The 21,956-nt window shown below is 46.4% G+C and overlaps 1 protein-coding gene across 2 annotated transcripts; it reads left to right on the forward strand.

The window, feature by feature from the left end:
* Positions 1 to 7,584: 7,584 nt before the first annotated feature.
* On the forward strand, positions 7,585 to 21,058 carry CDKN2B (cyclin dependent kinase inhibitor 2B). 2 transcript variants are annotated; one of them, XM_083594174.1, is made up of 5 exons: positions 7,585 to 7,808; positions 8,735 to 9,485; positions 15,314 to 17,296; positions 17,672 to 18,283; positions 18,431 to 21,058. In XM_083594174.1, exons 2-3 carry the CDS (start codon positions 9,321 to 9,323, stop codon positions 15,569 to 15,571), a joined length of 423 nt encoding a protein of 140 aa, XP_083450300.1. In that variant the 5' UTR covers positions 7,585 to 7,808; positions 8,735 to 9,320; the 3' UTR covers positions 15,572 to 17,296; positions 17,672 to 18,283; positions 18,431 to 21,058. The 2 variants fall into 2 exon arrangements, with proteins under 2 accessions (XP_083450300.1, XP_083450299.1); XM_083594173.1 differs by having other exon boundaries at positions 7,585 to 9,485.
* The last annotated feature ends 898 nt before the right edge of the window (positions 21,059 to 21,956 follow it).

A 21,956-nucleotide genomic window follows, 5' to 3' on the forward strand; every position in this document is an offset into this window, starting at 1 on the left:
TGGCATAGTCTTTAGGTGTTCCCGCTAAAGTGTTAGCAGGAATGGAGCTGTCCTTGGTGCTATAGGTTTGAGACAGAGGGAACGCTGCACCCTAATTCAGTAACAGACAAGCTTGTGTGCAGCGAGAACTCAAGCAAGTCACGAGAGATCTGCTAATGTGCATTGAGACATAAACAGATCAAAGTGCCCACTGGCAAGAGGTGCTGCCCGCTGTCTCTCTGCATAATCTATTGCTTTGCCTTTTGCCTTTACACGGTGACGTTCTTCCACATCAGGTCGTGTGGCTCATTCAATCCCTCCTCTTGCAAAGATGCAGTAGAACAACCTACCCTCTGAGAAGGCAGCCTAGTATTAGCAGGGGGCACTGGGATCTAAACCACTGAGCCTCTTGGGCTTGCTGATCAGAAGGTTGGCAGTTCGAATCCGTGCGACGGCGGTGAGCTCCTGCTGCTCTGCCCCAGCTCCTGCCAACCTAGCAGTTCGAAAGCATGCCAGTGCAAGTAGATAAATAGGTACCACTGTGGCAGGAAGGTATACAGCATTTCTGTGCACTCTGGTTTCCATCACGGTGTTTCTGTTGTGCCAGAAGCAGTTTAGTCCTGCTGGCCACATGACCCGGAAAGCTGTCTGTGGACAAACGCCGGCTCCCTCGGCCTGAAAGCAGCATGAGCGCCGAACCCCATAGTCGCCTTTGACTGGACTTAACCATCCAGGGGTCCTTTACCTTTTATCTTAATGCAATTAAATTTATATCCTTGCCTACAGCTGGCTTACAGGAATAAAGACAACAAACTGGCAACCTAGTGAAGCCACAGCTTCAGAAACAAGTCCCAGCGGCCTGTCTCAGTGAAGCATTGTCATATTCCTCCATTATATTCTGTGCCTCTTTTTACAGAAATTTCTTGCCTTACACAGAAAACAGCTTCCAAAATGGGGCTTTAAAAACTTGCTTCCTGGTCCTCACTAGCAAACTTCTCTCTCTTTTTGTGAACAGATCCACTCCCGCATAAAGCATTATTCCTTCGTGTGTTATGCAAACACTGTACCACCTGAGAATATGACATTGAGATCTCAGATGGTGACTTGGCCTCTGGGCTTAATTCAGCTGTTCCCATGACAGTCCCCTCCCTTATCACATTTCTCTGCACTGACATAATTTACATTACCTTTAGCACCCTTGATCGGCCACGGGCAATGTGCCAGGGAATTTAGACCTCATTTCTGAGAACAAGAAAAACAGGACCTGTGCGGTTCATGAAAAGCAAACTACTACAATCTCCTAAGTCTCTTCATGCCAAAGTAGAACTCAGAAAAACAAGCCAGTTCCATGCTGTTAGAATCATAGAATTCCTGCAATGCAGGAATATGCAGCTGTCCCATTGGGGGTTTGAACTTGCAATCTTGGCATCATCAGCACCAAGCTCTAACCAGTGGTGAAGCTTTTCCCAGCACAGAGCAAAAGTTTGCCATCTTCCAGTTGCTCAATGCAGTTGCACCAGCTGCAGTGAGAAGTGGCAGACATACAGTCTGCTTCAAAAATTGGCAAAATGTACCGCAAGGGAAATTTCCACATACAGGCAGGCGTTGACAGTGATATCAGGTGAGTATCTCCCCAAAGGAGGGGGAGCTGGGCTGAGACAAAATGGAAAACACCGGTGACACAGCACTCTTTTGTTCTTGCCAACTCCTGATGAGCATGTAAAGACGGGAGCCGTCTGTTGCAATGATTTCCTGTATGTTTTTCATGTCTTCAAAAGCACCAGGAGGCTTGGCTATGTGCACCATCCTCACAGAAGCCTGGCTGCAGTAACCAGTGGCAAGCCAGTTGACCTCCTGTGCGGCTGCCATCATTATCTCCTAGCACTGGGATGTGGAACCTGAAGCTCTCCAGAAGTTGCTGCACTACACCCCCTCCGGGTCATCCCTGGCTGTTGACCATACTGGCTGGGGCTGAGATGGTTGCTGGGAGTCCAATAACATCAGGTTCCCCATCCCTGTTCTAGCAAGCTTCTGATGTCTCTGAAAGCAATTACATCAGCCTGCCTCAAGTTGCCCAATGGAAGGGCTAGCTCTCCTCACACGGATGGGATCTTGAAGCACCTGCCTTATTTCCTATCACAGTGGGGGGTTTTCCCCTCAGGTAATTCATGAGCTCACCTCCTGTGAGCCTGATGTTAGAGCTTCATTCTTTCTTTTTACAGTGGTACCTCGGGTTAAGTACTTAATTCGTTCCGGAGGTCCGTTCTTCACCTGAAACTGTTCTTAACCTGAAGCACCACTTTAGCTAATGGGGCCTCCCGCTGCTGCCGTGCCACTGCCGCGCGATTTCTCTTCTCATCCTGAAGCAAAGTTCTTAACCTGAAGCACTATTTTTGGGTTAGCGGAGTCTGTAACCTGAAGCGTATGTAACCCGAGGTACCACTGTATTAGTATTTTATTATTTATACCCAGCCCATCTGGCTGGGTTTCCCAGGTGGGTGCCTTTCATTGTAAAAAGCCTATCCCTCTTCTGTGCTCTTTTGAAGAGTCATACAATCGTAGCTTTGGAAGGGACCCCAACGGTCATCTAGTCCAACCCTCTGCAATGCAGGAATATCCGCTCAAGCTTCCATGACAGATGGCCATCCAACCTCTGAGGAAGGAGAGTCCACCACATCTTGTGGGAGTCTGTTCCACTGTCTAACAGCTCTTACTGTCAGAAAGTTTTTCCGTATGTTTAGTTGGAATCTTCTTTCTTGGAACTTGAAGCCATGGGTTCGAGTCCTACCCTCCAGAGCAGGACAAAACAAGCTTAGTCCCTCTTCCATGTGACAGCCCTTGAGATATTTGAAGATGGCTCTCATATCTCCTCTCAGCCTCCTCTTTTCCAGGCTAAACATCCTCAGCTCCTTCAACCATTCCTCATCAGGTTTGGTTTCCAGACCCTTGATCATCTTGGCTGCCCTCCTCTGCACACCTTCCAGCTTGTCAACATCCGTATTAAATTGTGGTGCCCAGAACTGGACACAGTATTCCAGTCCTTACCCTGTCACCATTAAGGATCACTTTGTAAAGTCGTGTGACTTGTCGAAAAGCATGCTTAAGCTGGCAGGTGTAAAGGCTGTGTACAATTAAAGCACACTTCTTCCTCCAGAGAAGACGGGAACTGTAATTTATCACTCAGAGAGCTACAATTCCCAGCAGCCTAAATGAACTATAGGATTGTTTCATGGGTGTCGTGTGCTTTAAATGTAGGGCGTGTAGCTGCTTAAGTCTGAAGAAAAAGCACCTGTGAGTCCACATGCCAGTTTCCTTCTTAAAAAACCGTATTCTTGCCCTTATAGCTGTTTTTATTGTAGGGGTGCCACAGCAGTGGAGAATTCTACCTGTGATACTACTGAGTGAAGCGCTGCCAGCTGCCAGTTTCTAAATGAGTTCCCCTAGGGCAGGCATGGACAAGTAGAGCGGAGGACAAGTACAAGTATATTCAGAGCTGATGAAATGGCTGGGCCAAAGCTGAAACGTCGCTCAGTTGCGGATATGCCTGGAAGCGAAAGGAAAGAAAATTCTTTACAATGCTGTAAAGAAAAATATTGCATAGGAACCTGGAATGTAAGATCCATGTACAATGGTAAGCTGGGTGTGGTCAAAAATGAGATGGCAAGAATAAATATTGACATCCTGGGCATCAGTGAACTAAAATGGAAGGGAATGGGCGAATTCAGTTTGGATGACCATCATATCTACTACTGTGGGCAAGAATCCCATAGAAGAAATGGAGTGGCCCTCATAGTCAACAAAAGAGTGGCGAAAGCCATACTGGGATGCAATCTCAAAAATGATAGAATGATCTCGATACGAATCCAAGGCAGACCTTTTAACATCACAGTAATCCAAGTTTATGCACCAACTACCAGTGCTGAAGAAACTGAAATTGACCAGTTCTATGAAGACTTACAACACCTTCTAGAAATGACACCAAAGAAGGATGTTCTTCTCATTACAGGGGATTGGAATGCTAAAGTAGGGAGTCAAGAAATAAAAGGAATAACTGGCAAGTTTGGCCTTGGAGTTCAAAACGAAGCAGGGCAAAGGCTAATAGAGTTCTGCCTAGAGAACAAGCTGGTCATCACAAACACTCTTTTCCAACAACACAAGAGACAACTCTACACATGGACATCACCAGATGGGCAGCATCGAAATCAGATTGATTATATTCTCTGCAGCCAAAGATGGAGAAGCTCTATGCAGTCAGCAAAAACAAGACCTGGAGCTGACTGTGGCTCAGATCATCAGCTTCTTATAGCAAAATTCAAGCTTAAACTGAAGAAAGTAGGAAAAACCACTGAGCCAGTACGATACAATCTAAATCAAATCCCTTATGAATACACAGTAGAAGTGAGGAACAGGTTTAAGGATTTAGATTTGGTGGACAGAGTGCCTGAAGAACTATGGATGGAGGCTCGTGACATTATACAGGAAGCAGCAATGAAAACCATCCCAATGAAAAGGAAATGCAAGAAAGCAAAGTGGCTGTTCAACGATGCCTTACAAATAGCGGGGGAGAGAAGGCAAGCAAAATGTAAGGGAGACAGTGAAAGATACAGGAAATTGAATGCAGGTTTCCAAAGAATAGCAAGGAGAGACAAGAGGGCCTTCTTAAACGAGCAATGCAAAGAAATAGAGGAAAACAATAGAATGGGAAAAATGGGAAAAACCAGAGATCTGTTCAAGAAAGTTGGAGATATTAAAGGAACATTTTGTACAAAGGTTACCACAACAAAGGACAAAAGTGGAAAGGACCTAACAGAAGCAGGTTGGCAATAAGAGGTGGCAAGAATACACAGAGGAATTATACCAGATAGATATGGAGGTCTCGGACACTCCAAGTAGTGTGGTTGCTGACCTTGAGCCAGACATCCTGGAGAGTGAAGTCAAATGGGCCTTAGAAAGCACTGCTAATAACAAGGCCAGTGGAAGTGATGATATTCCAGCTGAACTATTTAAAATTTTAAAAGATGATGCTGTTAAGGTGCTACACTCAATATGCCAGCAAGTTTGGAAAACTCAGCAGTGGCCAGAGGATTGGAGAAGATCAGTCTACATCCCAATCCCAAAGAAGAGTAATGCCAAAGAATGCTCCAACTACCGCACAATTGCGCTCATTTCACATGCTAGCAAGGTTATGCTTAAAATTCTACAAGGCAGGCTTAAGCAGTATTTGGACTGAGAACTCCCAGAAGTGCAAGCTGGATTTAGAAGAGGCAGAGGAACCAGAGACCAAATTGCAAACATGCGCTGGATTATGGAGAAAGCTAGAGAGTTCCAGAAAGACATCTACTTCTGCTTCATTGACTATGCAAAAGCCTTTGACTGTGTTGACCACAGCAAACTATGGCAAGTTCTTAAAGAAATGGGAGTGCCTGATCACCTCATCTGTCTCCTGAGAAATCTCTATGTGGGACAAGAAGCTACAGTTAGAACTGGATATGGAACAACGGATTGGTTCAAAATTGGGAAAGGAGTACAACAAGGCTGTATATTGTCTCCCTGCTTATTTAACTTATATGCAGAATTCATCATGCGAAAGGCTGAACTGGATGAATCCCAAGCCAGAATTAAGATTGCCGGAAGAAATATCAACAACCTCAGATATGCAGATGACACAACATTGATGGCAGAAAGTGAGGAGGATTTAAAGAACCTTTTAATGAGGGTGAAAGAGGAGAGCGCAAAATATGGTCTGAAGCTCAACATCAAAAAAACTAAGATCATGGCCACTGGGCCCATCACCTCCTGGCAAATAGAAGGGGAAGAAATGGAGGCAGTGAGAGATTTTACTTTCTTGGGTTCCATGATCACCGCAGGTGGTGACAGCAGTCACGAAATTAAAAGACGCCTGCTTCTGGGAAGAAAAGCAATGACAAACATAGACAGCATCTTAAAAAGCAGAGACATCCCCTTGCCAACAAAGGTCCGTATTGTTAAAGCTACGGTTTTCCCAGTACTGATGTATGGAAGTGAGAGCTGGACCATAAAGAAGGCTGATCGCCAAAGAATTGATGTTTTTGAATTCTGGTGCTGGAGGAGACTCTTGAGAGTCCCATGGACTGCAAGAAAATCAAACCTATCCATTCTGAAGGAAATCAGCCCTGAGTGCTCAATGAAGGGACAGATCCTGAAACTGAGGCTCCAATACTTTGGTCACATCATGAGAAGAGAAGACTCCCTGGAAAAGACCCTGATGCTGGGAAAGATTGAGGGCACAAGGAGAAGAGGACGACCGAGGACGAGATGGCTGGACAGTGTTCTTGAAGCGACTAACATGAGTTTGACCAAACTGCGGGAGGCAGTGGAAGACAGGAGTGCCTGGCATGCTCTGGTCCATGGGGTCACAAAGAGTCGGACACGACTAAATGACTAAACAACAACAACAGGGCAGGCATAGGCAAACTCAGCCCTCCAGATGTTTTGAGACTACAACTCCCATCATCCCTGACCACTGGTCCTGTTGGCTAGGGATGATGGGAGTTGTAGTCCAAAAACATCTGGAGGGGCGAGTTTGCCTATGCCTGCCCTAGGGCAGGAGCAGCCAACATGGTGCCTTTCAGATATTCCAGCGATGGGGCACCTGTCGTCCTCCAGATGTTCTTGGACTACAACTCCCATCATCCCTGACTATGGACCAGCCCATCTGGAACTGATGGGAGCTGTAGGCCTCAACCTCTGGAAGGCAATTCCCAGTAAACTGGCTGAGAAAACAAATGCATGAGACAAAATCAGATAAGTTAGAGCAGGGGTAAGCAAACCTTTCCAGCAGGGGGCCGGTCCACTGTCCCTCAGACCTTGTGGGGGATCAGACTATATTTTTTGGGGGGGGAGGAACAAATTCCTATGCACCACAAATAATCCAGAGATGCATTTTAAATAAAAGCACACATTGTACTCATGTAAAAACACGCTGATTCCTGGACTGTCTGCGGGCCAGATTTATAAGGTCATTGGGCCGGATCCAGCCCCCCGGGCCTTAGTTTGCCTACCCATGAGATAGCACCTTCTCACCACCACCAATGTCAGAAAACACAGGCTTACTTAAGTGAAGCATCAGGTTTGTAAACAAATAAACAAACACAAAGAAACAGAATCACAAGACAGGCCTGCAGCCGAATATTGCAGTATGGAGTACTCCTGAATAGAATGTTTCATTCTGTTCCTTGTCTCCCCTCCTTTTCTGTCCTTTGCCTTCCCCTTCTGTGGCCAACTGAGCACAGCTCTTGGGCTATTTTTATTTATGTATTTCTGCACACCTTGGGATTTGCTGATACTTCTGCCATTTTTGTGTGGGTAGTACTGTTTTGGCTGCTTAAACAACAGCACTCTGAACGCTGGAAAGAGAAGGAATGATTCTGCCCCATCTTATGGGCAAAGGCAGCAGCTCTGAGTAAAAAGCCCAAGTCCCCGTCTGTTGTCCTGGAAGAAGATGGAGTTCAGAGAGCACAGCTTTTGCTGCAGCCCTAACAAAAGAGTCAGCTGTATATTTATAGGAGTCTAGAAACTGACTGCTCAGCACAAGTCAGTTTCTGGGAATGAATCTGTAGCATATGACAGGACAAGTCTAGGCTTGTTCTGAGAGGGTTCCCTGTTACGGAACATACTAAATGGAGGCAAGTCTAGGCTTGTCTAGTGAATACATATTCTCTGTCTGGAGTGAAACAGATGACAAGGAGCTTTGCCACTTACAAATGGTTCAGAGGCTTCAAACGCAGGTGACATCTCCCAAAGAATTCTGGGGATTTTAGTGGACCCTTCACAGAGAGCTACAACGCCAGGTGAGCACCCTTAACAAACTTCAGTTCCCAGGATCCTCTGGGGGAAATCGTGTACTCCAAACATATGGCGCCTACGCAGCCAGGTTTGCAGAGAAAGTGGGGTGTCGCAGGAGTCAGAAAGTAGAGAAGGAAGGGAAAGAAAAGAAGAGTCTGAGCGCACACATCTTGCCCAGATCTTTTTTCTTTTTTTTTTTTTGGAAACAAGATACTTTCTTCACGGGTTCCCTCCCCGCGCCCCAACCACCATCAAATCACAGAGCACGTCTCTCTCCATCGCTCTGAACCGGTCTTGCGCTGCCCAGCCGGGCTATGGTGCAAAAGCATAGATCGAAGTCCTTGTGGGTCCCCATTTATTTATTTTTTTAACAAACTGCCTCCTCAAAACCACCATCAAGTCACCGGTCACCCGCTACGGCCAGAGATGGGTTGTGCGCTTTGCAGCCATGCTGCGTAAAAATCGTACCTCCGATCAGTCTTTTTGTGGTGCTTGCCAGCAGCGGATCTTTGAATTATTATTATTTTTTGCTATTAATGTAAATCAACTTGCTTCTGACTTTTGGGGCGGCGGGGTGTAAAATCAGAGGGATTCAACATCACAGCAAACGTTTTGCCAGACCCTTGTGGAAAAGCAAACAATGACTGCATAAAAACTATACATTTAGAGCACATCCTTTCCCACAACGTATCCCGGGAACTGCAGTTTGTTAAGGGTGCTGGGAATTGTAGCTTTGCGGGGGGCAAACTACAATGTGATGCGTGCACAGCTAATCTGTGTGTGTGTGTGAGAGAGAGTGGTGTTCTTATGAAGACTTTCTTGTATGTTTGTATGTAAAGAATGCCAGAACGGGATGTGGGGGGAGGAGAGAGAGGCCGTGGGGGGGACGATGCTGCGCAGAGCACTCTCAAAATGCCAGATACGCCCACAGCTTGGCGACCCCCTGGACTGTGCATGCAGAAAAGCAGCACCTCAGGGTGGCAGGCTTTATGCTAGCTTGCTACAGGCGAGGACCTCTTCCCAGAGAGCCCTTAAGGGGGAGCGGATGCACAGACCGGTCGAAAGTCCAGCTGTTGTTCTCGGAGTGACCCACTTTTGATGGGGAAGTTCCTGCACATTCGCCTCCGCTGTCCCGGTCCTACGCTTGTTCCTCATCGTGACGTCGGGCCGCCGAGAGAGGGAGCCAGCGGGCCTGGATAGAGACCTGCGGATCCGTGGGAAAGGAGGAAGGGAGACGCAGCCCAGCGCAGGAAAAGAGTGGACTGGACGGCTCCGCCCGCCGGGGAAGGTCTGCTCGAAGGGCGTCCGCGCCGTCGGGAAGCGGGCAACGTCGACCGAGAACCGAGTCCTGGTCACAGGTGAAGGAGGGGAGATCGCTGCTGCGTCCTTGCGCGGGCGCCGGGAGGGATACCTCTGATGATCTGACGGATCCTGGAGGGAGCCCGGCAGCAGGGCACCAAGGGGCCCGGCTGCATAGATGCCCTACTGACTCCCCGTGAGCTCTTCGGCTACGTGGGATGGATCCTGCCCTCGGCTCGGACATGGATGGAGGGGGCGGCCGCGGCGAGGCGGATGAGCTGGCCAACGCCGCGGCCCGGGGAGACCTGGAGACCTTGAGGCGGCTGCTGGATGGCGGCGCGGACCCCAACGCGGTGAATCGCTTCGGCAGGGCCCCGATCCAGGTAGGTCCGTCCGGGGACAGCAGGAGGAAGGCCGGAGAGCCATAGATAGGTGGGTGAGAGACTGCCGGGGGGGGGGGAGTAGCCACCCACCTGTCGCCATTCTCTGTCGACCAAATTCGGAATGAAATGTCTCCACACCAATTGACTTGCTTTTCACTCTAAGTGGCCAGGAAATAAATGGTCAAAACTTTTCAAATATTCTGATCATTTCTACTTTAAGTTAAGTATTTTTTATTATTATTTGATTTAGGTCAGGGCAGCTGACCCCCTGATCCCGCCCATGGCTGAAATTTTAAACGTGAGGTTTAGAGGTGCGGAGTATGAGTACCACTCGGGGGCTAAACTAGATTTATTGGGGGCTTTGCGGAGAGGGGCTTATTTTGGGGAGGGGGTTAGTTTTAACAACCCATAGTCAACCCGTGTCCAGTGAGAGTCAGATCCTAGTAGCTGTTCATTCCTAGCTATGCGCACGCCATACATTTAACGCGCATCCATCCCTCTCAAAGAAACTTGGGAACTGTAGTTTAAGGGTGCTGAGGACCCCGCATAGTACCGTGGTTAGAGTGCTGGACTTGGACCTTCGAGTCCAGGGTTCAAATCTTCACTCAGCCCTGAAGCTCACTCGTAGTGACCTTGGAGTTAGTCACTGCCTTCTGTCGACCTAACCTACCTCACAGAGTCCTTGTGAAGATTAAACAAGGAGGGGCAGAACCACAGAGGCCGTTTGAACTCCTTGGAGGAAAAAGGTGGGATTTAGCTGCAGTAAATAAATACACAAACTGAAGCTCTGGGAGGGGGTGAATTAAGGTTCCCAGGATTTGGAAGGGGTATGTGTGCTTTGAACTGTATGGCGTGCACGCAGTAACCCAGGTGTGCTTTAAAATCACCTTCCTGGAAGTAGAAGGCTTATCGGCTCGATGCAGGGCCCTGATCCAAAACACGTTTGCTCGGAAGTCCCCTCGATGGCACTGGAATTTACCTTCCTAGGCTCAGCCCACGATGGATCCTATAAACTTGGCCCGTTCCAAAACCCAGGGCTGATCATCCCCCCACCCAAAAAATAACCACACCCAAACTCAGGTGGAAGAGGAGGAGTCAAACCAGATTACACCCAGATCCGAAATACAGCAATTAATCACAGTTTGTGTGTGCTGCTGACTGACCTAGCGAGCGAGTAGCTTGTTTAAAATTGGGGGGGGGGGGAGCAGGATTTAACGTCCACCCTTTTAACGTCCATCAGTGGCAAATGGATCCATGAAAAGTTAGAAAAGTTGTTCGGATGAACCCTAAACGCTGGAGGATTGGCTTCGAGCCACCCCCAAGTTTGGGTCCATGTTGCGCAGCTTGCCCTGTCCGAGGAAACTAAAAATAAATAAAATAAAACAGAAAGGTGAACAAAATGATTGGAGAATAAAATTATTGGAGCAATCGCTGCCCCAGGTTCGGACTCTCATCCCCGCGCCCACCGCCAAACAACAGCAACCACAGTGTCGTCTTTGGAAAATACTATATTTAAATAAGGATCTTGTTTCAGTTTATGTTTATGTGATAGAAGTACAGTGATACCTGTGGTTAAGAACTTAATTCGTTCTGGAGGTCTGTTCTTAACCTGAAACTGTTCTTAACCTGAAGCACCACTTTAGCTAATGGGGCCTCCTGCTGCCGCTGCACGATTTCTGTTCTCATCCTGAAGCAAAGTTCTTAACCAGAGGTAATATTTCTGAGTCAGAGGAGTCTGTAACCTGAAGCGTATGTAACCCGAGGTACCACTTTACTGTATAGAACAGATCCCCACTTCGGAAACAGATTTCAATACCAAATATTAACATTTCAAGTGAGGGGAACCAGCCCTCTAATAATACATTCAGTTACCAGAATGTGTCCTGTTTTATTCTCAAAACGATTTGAGACCCTCCCAAAGTCCGTCTTCTCAGCCTTATAAAACGCAACCATTTAAAACACATGACATCCCCAACCCCCGCCCAAGAATCCTGAGATGTGTGGTTTACCCCTCACACGAAACTACAGACTGGGGGTGGGGGGTGGGCTGGAGTCGTGTGCTTCAAATATATGGTGCCTGCCTAGACTGAGAAGAGAGAATGAAAAATCACTGCAACCCCGAAATGACTGAAGACATTAGACTAAAATCTAGAATTAATCATCAACCATATACATATTCATCTCACTCTTATTCATAAGCTGTCAACTTTTCCCCTTTTTTCAGGGAAATTCCCTTATTCCGAATAGGATTCCTCGCAAGCAAAGGGAAAAGATGACAGCTGTACTCTTATTTAATCTCACTGGGGTTTGTTTGTTTTTCACAATGGGAAAAGCTGCTTTTAAAAGCCACCTGGGGGGGTCACACATCTCTCGAAAACTACCTCCCCTTTTCTGTTCTGGGTTTTATTCTAACTTTTTGATTCCGTAGCTGGAGATCGAGAAATCCAGCTCAGATTTCGACCGATGGCGGCAACTCGGCCACACTGACCGATTAATTTAAAGTTCTCTGCAGGAACACACACGAAAGCTCATACCAATAACTAAATTAGTTGGTCTCTGAGGTGCTACTGGAAGGAATTATTTCATTTTATTTCATTTCGACTACGGCAGACCAACACGGCTACCTACCTGCCTGAAAAGAGCTAGCGAAACAGAGAAAAGACTTCGGGTATGAAATGCCATTCGTGCCTACTCAGAAGTAAGCCCCATTGAGGTTAACAGAAGCCCTGCGCTCATGTAAAGTGAGTATTACATGCAATCATGAGAGCCAACTCCTAGGGGCCGAGGTCCCTTCGGGGCCCCCCATAAAATATTGAGGGGCCCAGGCTGCCATGGACGTAGGCAGGGGGAGGCAGCGAGGGGCCAATTAAGTAAATAAATAAAAATACTTAACTGACCAATTGTGTCACAGATAACTGGGTTCTGCCCCCCCCAATAAATCGTTGCTACGCCCATGGACGACACCCCCCCAAGTTGAGGGAAATTCTCATTCAAATGGTGTGTGTCACTTGTGATCGATTATGCGGGGCAGGGCTTAGTTGCCCCCCCCCGCAAATATTTTAATCAAGTTGCCCCCCCCCCGCGATCCTAACCGCATTAACCTGGGAGTAAGCCCCGCGCTGGATTTTGTAAGGCTCCCTTCCAGCCTTGCGTGTTTTTTAAACTGAGGCTTGCAAGCCCATCTTCGGCAACCTGAGTTGCCCCCAAACTTCCAGCGTTTTTAAGCTCAATGGAGCTTACTTTCGAGTGATCACGGATGATACGTTCGCGCTCTTAAGCCGCTGCACTTAATCGTAACTCTTCGATTTTATTAAATCAAGCAGAGAACGGAATTGTCAAGCAGAAAACGGGTATGACATTTCGAAGCAGAGGGAGGCAAAAAGAGGACCAGAGATATCAGTCCAGATTTGGGTATAATTAGAATTACAATAAGTCTGTTTTAAAATAAAAACACAACCCGCACGGATATCCTTTCTTTTACAGCGGAGTGAGCAATAGGTCCTGCTTTTTCATTTTAAAAACAAATGCGTTGTTTTTAAAATGGTGCCGTTTTAGCACAATCAGGCGGTTAACTCCGTGCAAGAACCGGAGTTCCCATCATCCCTAGCTAACAGGACCAGTGTTCAGGGATGATGGGAATTGTAGTCCCAAACATCTGGAGGGCCAGAGTTTGCCTATGCCTGGTTTAAAGCCTCTGCTGAGACGCGTCTTCACTTTTCCTCCTCGCGTCTATAGTTTGATCCGGCTTCCGGGAAGAAAAGTGAATTCTGGTAGACTTCTATTTCACTGCGCCTCTTTTGGAAATAATACCTTTGTTACTAATGCCAGTCAGTCCTTGTATTAAACTGAAGTGGGGTGGCCCACATTTCCTTGATGATGCTAGCCCGACTGAATGAAAAAGGGCAGCTTTCATGTTTCCAATTGTAGCAGCTCGTTCCCTCTCCAAATCATGACCACGCATCACCGCGAGTTATTGCATTGCGTTTGTGAATCGATTTGCTCTACCTACTCCGCCTCAGCTGGGCTGTGAACAGAGAGCAACGCGGAAGGATGCAAAAAATAAAATAAAATAATACTGCTTTTTAGTCCTTTTAGGGTCTGAGGCAAAATTGTTCGTCAAGCAGAGGTTTCGTTTGCGTCCGTCCAGCTTCGCACTCGTCCCTAGAGATGGCTGCAGCTTTTAATTTAGCATTAGATTCAAACGTCAACCTTGCAGACATAAAGAGCCCTATTTTATTTTATTTTTTTAAAAAGACTCCGACTTCCCTCCAAGAATACCACCACTTGAAGATCCAGGCCTTTGGTAAACATTTATTTCTTATAACATTAAAAATGTCAATATTTGGCATTTGATAAGAGTGGCTGCGCTCAAACCCCGCTGCTAGTTCAGGTTTCCTTTCTTCGCTTGGTTTCCTCGCTCGTTTCGTCTCTCCGGTTTTCCTTGCTGCTCAAGAACTGCCCCTCTCACTACAGCCCATCTGGAGAGTTTGCAGACCCGCCTTTCCGAAGCAAGCGCAACGTGCGCGCCAGTTTGGGCTGAGATTGATTCCGTGGGAGCCGTCCTTCTCGATTGGAAAGAAGCGGCAGAAGCGAATACATTCGCCTCGGTGGAGAGAGAAGACATGTACCCTGTTATCTCCAGCTGGGATCCTTCTGAATAACTCCCTCGAAAGAAAGAAAACTAATAATAATAATAATAATAATAATAATAATAATAATAATAATAATAATTTATACCCCGCCCATCTGGCTGGGTTTCCCCAGCCACTCTGGGTGGCTTTCAACAAAGTATTAAAATAAAGCCGAGCGTGCTTTATTATGTATTATTATTATTATTATTATTATTATTATTATTATTCGGAAGCATGTCCCACCATTTTCAGTTTTATGGGACGCGTTTCCACCCCCCAAAATTGAATGGTATGCACCGTTCGTCTTTCTGGGTGTCACGCTATGAATGACTCAACCGGATACCACCCTTAAAAATCTTATTACTGTTATTAAACTTATTAAAACTACTACTACTACTTACTCCATCCCTGAGAGAGAAAGGTCTATCAGAAACATTTCCGTTTCTTGAGATTTGCCCAGTTCCAACAAAGAGGCTCTTGCCAATTTCTCCGAAATGGTCCCTTCGAAGGGCGCGGAGTAAACGGAGCTTTGGCCGGATAAAGTCTAGCGGTGTCCTCACCAGACTTTCCGAGGCGTTTGTGGGATGCTTCGCCTCAAGGAAACACTCTTTACCCCTAGCTTCTGAAACTTGACGTGTGTACTTTTAGGACTCGCCTTATTTTGTGTTTGTAAGTTATTTTAAACTCTCTTTAATATCGCTTTAATGTTGGAACCCCCCTGGGACCTTAGACGGAGGGGCGGGCAAATAATAATAATAATATGATCGTATGACTGACTTTTCAACTTTTACCCTTTGACACTGCGCCTTTTAAAGTTCAGATCCAATTTAGGGTACAACAATTCAGGATAAAATAGGGGGGAGGCAAGCCCCGCCCCAATAATCAGTCACATAATCCTATGACGCGGTGCGCACACACCATTTGAATGGCAATACCCATCAACTTTAGGGGGCGGCCCCCTCAAATATTTTATTGGTGGGACAAAGCCGCCTCGACCCATAGGAGTTGGCTCCTATGAACAGTACACAGATTAGCCCCCCCAAAAAAAATTAATCAGAATTATTATGAGCTAATTAATGCAGAGTGGTGGTCAGGATCTTGGCCATTTCAGCCCGCAGAACATGGCCGCTCCAAGCGCCTAGACGGAAAGCGTAAAGATGCACAAACCTTGACTTTCCTCTCCTCTTTTCCCTCCAGGTTATGATGATGGGGAACCCCGGGGTAGCTCAGTTGCTTCTGCAGAGAGGAGCGGATCCCAACCGCCCCGACCCGTCCACGGGCACGTTCCCGGTCCACGACGCGGCCCGCGGGGGCTTCCTGGACACGCTGCGGGTCCTGCGCCGAGGGAGCGCTCGCTTCGACGTGCGGGACCGCTGGGGACGCCGCCCGCTGGACTTAGCTGAAGAAAGTGGCCAGAGCCGGGTGGTCGCTTACCTCCAGGCGCCATCGGGCTGAAACTGTCTTGACTTGAGATCCGGGATGAAGTCAGAGGACCACGCGGAGAGCTCCCCACCCCGCCGCCGCCGCCAGAGGAGAATCGCGGGTGCGTAAACTTAAGACCCTTTGGCTTGGCTCTTGAACGCCACCCGTCAGAGACAAGGGAGATGGAGCTACAATTTCGACGCCAGCATACTCTACGATTCTGCTTCGTTTGAAATGTGGCTTGTTAGATGTTTACATGCTTCCACTACGCATGGAGAATGGGTATGTCGGTTCGTGGGACAGTGTCTCCTGGTCTCTCACCCATGCCAGTCTCCCATGTACAATGATGTTCTAAAAGGAAACTGAGACAATAGTCCAGGGGTTGGAGATTCATGGCTGCCCAGATTTTGCGGGATGAACAATTTCCATTTATCCTTGACCGTGATTCCCCACAGTGGATGGGGTTGGTGTAGCAGTGCTGGATTTAGGGCAGTGTGGGCAGGAGACACACACACCCCCACTCCACCCACAGGGCACTGAGCCAAGGGGGTGAAAAATTGAGAAGATCCATTTCAGGGTGCCTTGCACAGGGTGCCATAGAACCATAGAATTGTCGAGTTGGAAGCGACCACAAAGGCTCACTTAGTCCAACTGCCTGCACTGCAGAAATCTTTTTGCCTAATGTGGGGCTCCAACTCAGGAGCCTGAGATGAAGAGTCAAGACACACACACCCCATCTGCAAGAGCCCCAGTCTCAGATTATGAAGCTCTGCTCTGGTTTGTGTTATGGATGTTAACAGTGTTCCTTGTGTGAAATGTAAATAGCACTTTGAAATGTAGTATTGGGGAGTATTGGGGACGCGGGTGGTGCTGTGGGTTAAACCACAGAACCTAGGGCTTGCTGAGTGGAAGGTCGGCGGTTTGAATCCCTGCGACGGGGTGAGCTCCCGTTGCTCAGTCCCTGCTCCTGCCAACCTAGCAGTTCGAAAGCACGTCAAAGTGCAAGTAGATAAATAGGTACCGCTCCGGTGGGAAGGTAAACAGCGTTTCCGTGCGCTGCTCTGGTTCACCAGAAGCAGCTTAGTCATGCTGGCCACATGCCCCGGAAGCTGTATGCCGGCTCCCTCGGCCAATAAAGCGAGATGAGCACCGCATCCCCAGAGTCGGTCACGACTGGACCTAATGGTCAGGGGTCCCTTTACCTTTACCTTATTGGGGAGAATGAAGATTGTGCCAACCTGTCACCTCTTGCCTAAATGCACTCTGCTTCGTTGCCATGGTTTTTCATTTGCACAAGTTATGCCTGTTAGTTTTTCCTTGAAGGCCCCAAGGGAAAAATTAACGGAGGAAGGAAAGGATGCATCGCCTTTGCAATATAATTGTGAGGCTAATGCTAATAACACACACATCACCCTTTTTTTTAAATTCATCTGCCAATTTCTTTTTAAGAAGATCACACAAACACTTTCGAATTCTTAAAATGTCAGAATGAATCCTTCAATCTGACTATATGAGATAGATAATCCATATTAACGCCATGCAATCAGGTTTCAAGGAAGCAATGCCTGGATAAACGTGTGACCCTGAAAATGTTAAATATGCAGTCGGGGTGCTTCCAGACAGAAATTGAATACATTGCAAATGGGTCATTGGCAACAAGTTTTAGTTCTTTCCTTTTCACTTATCTGGTTTTTCCTGGAAAAATCTGGATTAAATGTGAGCGAAGATAGAGATTGCCATTTGTATGCCAACAGCATTGTGTTTCGGGACGCGGGCGGCGCTGTGGGTAAAACCTCAGTGCCTAGGGCTCGCCGATCGCATGGTCGGTGGTTCGAATCCCTGCGGTGGGGTGAGCTCCCGTCTTTCGGTCCCAGCTCCTGCCCACCTAGCAGTTTGAAAGCACCTTAAGTGCAAGTAGATAAATAGGTACCGCTTTATAGCAGGAAGGTAAATGGCGTTTCCGTGTGCTGCGCTGGTGCTGGCTCACCAGAGCAGCTTCGTCATGCTGGCCATGTGACCCGGAAGTGTCTCTGGACAGCGCTGGCCCATGGCCTCTTAAGTGAGATGGGTGCACAACCCTAGAGTCGGACACGACTGGCCCGTACGGGCAGGGGTACCTCTACCTTTTACTAGCGTTGTGTGACCACTATAAAAAAACATGCATACTCAATAGGTATTCTGGAATACCTTAGTCAAACCGGCTGAAATGGGAGAGAGTAATTCATTTTATTTGCATTTGTACTGCTTAACTGCTTAAATTGTAATTCATTTAAGCAGATAACTTTATTAGCATAGTGTGGAATCCAGAGAAAGTTCAGGACTGCATTGAAGCTATGGACAAAGTTAGACATTTAATTCCCAGTTGTTTAATAAAGATTGGTACACACCTAACTTGCACTGGGCTTTGTCTAGGAAAGCAAATCATTGTACCCTAAGCCTTCCCTGTAAAAGGAAATCACCGCTAACAACTATTTAAGGCAACCTTTTGATTCAGGAAGTGTAAGTTAGTTGTTAAGGAGATATCTAGGAATAATAATAAATTAATAATTTTTTTAAAAAAATCTATACCCTGCCCTTCCCGGTTCAGAAAACCGGGCTCAGGGCAGCTAACAACAAATTTAAAACACTTAATTGTAGAAGCAGCATAAAATACAGTATAAAAACATGAATAACAATAAAATTCAAAGTTCAAAAATTAATTTGGGGAAAATCCATCCAATAAGCATTAGATAGTCACCAGGGCTAGCTGGCTGAATTAGTCCTACTTGTGCCTGCGAGAAGGCCAGGGGAGAATTAGCTGTGGGGTCTCAGAACGGGTAATCTTCATAAAAGGGGAGGGGGAGGGAAGAGAAGGGAAATAAAAGATCAGGCTGAATTCAAATTAAAGGCCAGATGGAATAGCTCTGTCTTACAGGCCCAACAGAAGGAGGTTAAATCCAGAAGAGCCCTAGTCTTATGGGACAGAGCATTCTACCAGGTCGGAGCCATCACTGAAAAGGCCCTGGCCTTGGTGGAGGATAGAGCTAATCTCTCAGGTACACTTCAAAGGGAAGCCCCACAAAAACTAAATTAATATATAAGCAGCTTTTGATACCATTGGCCATGGTATTCTTCTGGAGCAGCTGTTAACAGGTACATGAAACTGGTGAATGGGTTATCTGGAGTTTTTATGTATAGTGCCAGCAATAAGCTGGTGACACACACCTCTACTTCTCTGTTAGATCTGCAGATGTAGCAACAGTTGTGTCTCTAGGTCAGGCTTCCTCAACCTTGGCCCTACAGATGTTTTTGGCCTACAACTCCCATGATCCCTAGCTAGCAGGACCAGTGGTCAGGGATGATGGGAACTGTAGTCTCAAAACATCTGGAGGCCTGCGGTTGAGGAAGCCTGCTCTAGACCAATATCTGGCCTTGGTAATAGATTGGATAAGAACTAATGAACTGAAGCTTAATCCAGACAAGGTGGTTCCCTAGACCAGGTAGAGGGGATGTCACCTGTTCTGGGTGGAGAACTACACTTCCTTGGAAGTAGCAGGTACATAGCTTGGTGGTACTCCTGGATCTGTTACTTGAAGCTCAAATGACCTTGGTGGCATCAAGGGCCACCCAACAGCTTTGAGTGGTGGCCCATCTGTACAGAGACAGCCTAACTTCTGTAGTCTATGCTCTGGTAACCTCTAGGCTAGATTACTGCATGGGGCTGCCTCTGGGGACTGTTTGAAATCTTTAGCTGGTGCAGAATTCAACAGCCAGACTGCTGAACAGGACAAGATGGGTCTGAGCATATAAAACCAATCCTGGCACAAATGTAATAGCTACCAAATAGCTTCTGGGTTTGACTCAAACTGCTGGTTTTGACCTATAAAACCTTAATCAGGATCCAACTACCTAAAAGACATGAACCAGTACATGAACCAAACAGGATCCTACATTCAGCATCTATGTGCCCCCTTCAAGGAAACTGTGGAGGGTGGGAACATGAAAATGGGCCTTTTCATGGTGGCTCCCCACTTACGGATATATATATCACAGATATGTATGAATGAAAATGGTTTTTTCCCATGTTTTGTGTTGTGCTTTTAATCTTTGCACTGTTTTGTATATTGCTTTGGGTTACATGTTGCAAAAGAAAGCAACTAATAAGTGCAATTACTAATAATATTCTGGGAATATTGAAGTGTTGTACCAGCCAGGGAGAGGCAGGCCCTCACAGACGTCTACAGAGGCCTGGGCCTCTTCCAGATTTTGAGGCCTTCAGTCATAATAACAATTAAAAATGATGACACATTGAAACATAACAAGGCCTCCCCCAAAACAGTGAGTTGCTTGCTTATATATAATCAGCTAATTATATGTCAAGGGAGCCCCACTAATTACAGTCTAATCTTGTGCCACCATAACCAATATATATTTATGAGTATTTATGCAAAAAATTAAGTTATTTAATATGAAATTATTCTTTATAAGTTAAGAAACCAAGTCTTCTACCAAATCACATCTCTTATTAGCTTAAATTTGCAGCTCTACCCTGAGTGGGTATGTCTCATTTTCATCTGATGTGCACAAAAACAAGTTATGAAACTTATCACGTGCCAAAAAATCTTCAAAGTGGCGCCTTTGAGCTTGAAGCCCAGGTCAAATGGCTTTCCTGGCTCCCTTTCAAATTGGCCCTGGGTAGGAGTATGTCATCTGTAGTCAGAGAGCTACTGCAGGTTCTGCTTGCTGAATAAGGAAGAGTGAGATTTCTTCAGCCTCCTTGCTTAGAACCAAAACACACACACTCTCTCTTTCTTTCACTGGCCATGAACCAGAAATAGTGAAATTTCCATTCACAGGTTATGATCCACAGAATGTGCCGTGTACATGATTGACAGAGACATCCATGGGTGACGGCTGAGAAATTCAGACATATGAGGTGGTACTATATTCGAGTAAGTTGGACTCAGAGTAGACCTGCTCCAATTAATGAACCTAACTTAGCCATGCCCATTGATTTCAGTGTATCTGATAAAAACTTACTTGAATATCTCCCATAGTAACAGACTCTTTTGCTACTATTCATGTGCAGCTTGCAAGTTGAAAACTAGCCTCTGTCATCCCATTTTCAGCAGCATCTGAATGTTAATATGTGTAATATGTGCTCCAGCTCTGGCAGGTTTCAGTGGAAGGGTCACTGCTGAATTATTCTATAGTCATTAAGTATAGAGGATGTGGGTAGAAAATGTTTGATCTGTAGATAATCATGGAAGCATATTCTAAGTGAAGGAATTAACGGTTGGACCAGAGAGCCCAAATGGGATGGTTATGATGCTACCTTTCTGAGCCCATTGAACTCAATGGGACTTCTGAGTAGAGCTCTGTGAAGGATCAGGCTCCGGGGGAAGTGAATCTGTCAAGTACTTGGACTAGTTAGCATTTCTTAGCCTGTGACAGATTACCACTGGGCTTTACTGACTTGTTTTACTGCTGTTTGGTATTCATGTTATTTAAATAAAAGTATCAATGGACCGCTCACAAGAATCCCCATCTGTTTTTATCCAGTGCCTCTCCTCTTCAGCAGTCAAGTAATTAAAATCGGGGTGAACTATAAAATCAATTTTATTAGATGAATTTACAGTAAAACAAGTGCTTTATTAATTAAATGCAGAACAGAAAAGCAACCTTTTAAGAAGTTGCAAGCTTCTTCTTCTTCTTCTTGTTGTTGTTGTTGTTGTTGTTGTTTAGTCGTTTAGTCGTGTCCGACTCTTCGTGACCCCATGGACCAGAGCACGCCAGGCACTTCTGTCTTCCACTGCCTCCCACAGTTTAATCAAACTCATGTTGGTAGCTTCGAGAACACTGTCCAACCATCTCGTTCTCTCTCGTCCCCTTCTCCTTGTGCCCTCCATCTTTCCCAACATCAGGGTCTTTTCCAGGGAGTCTTCTCTTCTCATGACGTGGCCAAAGTATTGGAGTCTCAGCTTCAGGATCTGTCCTTCCAGTGAGCACTCCGGGCTGATTTCCTTCAGAATGGATAGGTTTGATCTTCTTCCAGTCCATGGGATTCTCAAGAGTCTCCTCCAGCACCATAATTCAAAAGCATCAATTCTTCAGCGATCAGCCTTCTTTATGGTCCAGCTCTCACTTCCATACATCACTACTGGGAAAACCATAGCTTTTACTATACGGACCTTAGTTGCAAGCTTACCCAACTGTTAACAATCTATTTAACTAGAGCTTCACATTTTTGCCTGTTACAAAAGCAAAAAGCCCAACCCCTTTGATTTCCCCGTGGGCTCAGAGCAGCGAACCACATACTGTATATTGTGAACACACAATCCCCAACATCTCCACATAGGGCTGGAAGAGATTCCTTCTTTAAAACCCTGGAGAGGTGCTAGCAGTCATTGTAGACAATATTGAGCCAATAGGCCTATAA

The sequence above is a fragment of the Podarcis filfolensis genome (assembly GCF_964270895.1).
Source record: "Podarcis filfolensis genome assembly, chromosome: 17".
Taxonomy (NCBI): Eukaryota; Metazoa; Chordata; class Lepidosauria; order Squamata; family Lacertidae; genus Podarcis; species Podarcis filfolensis.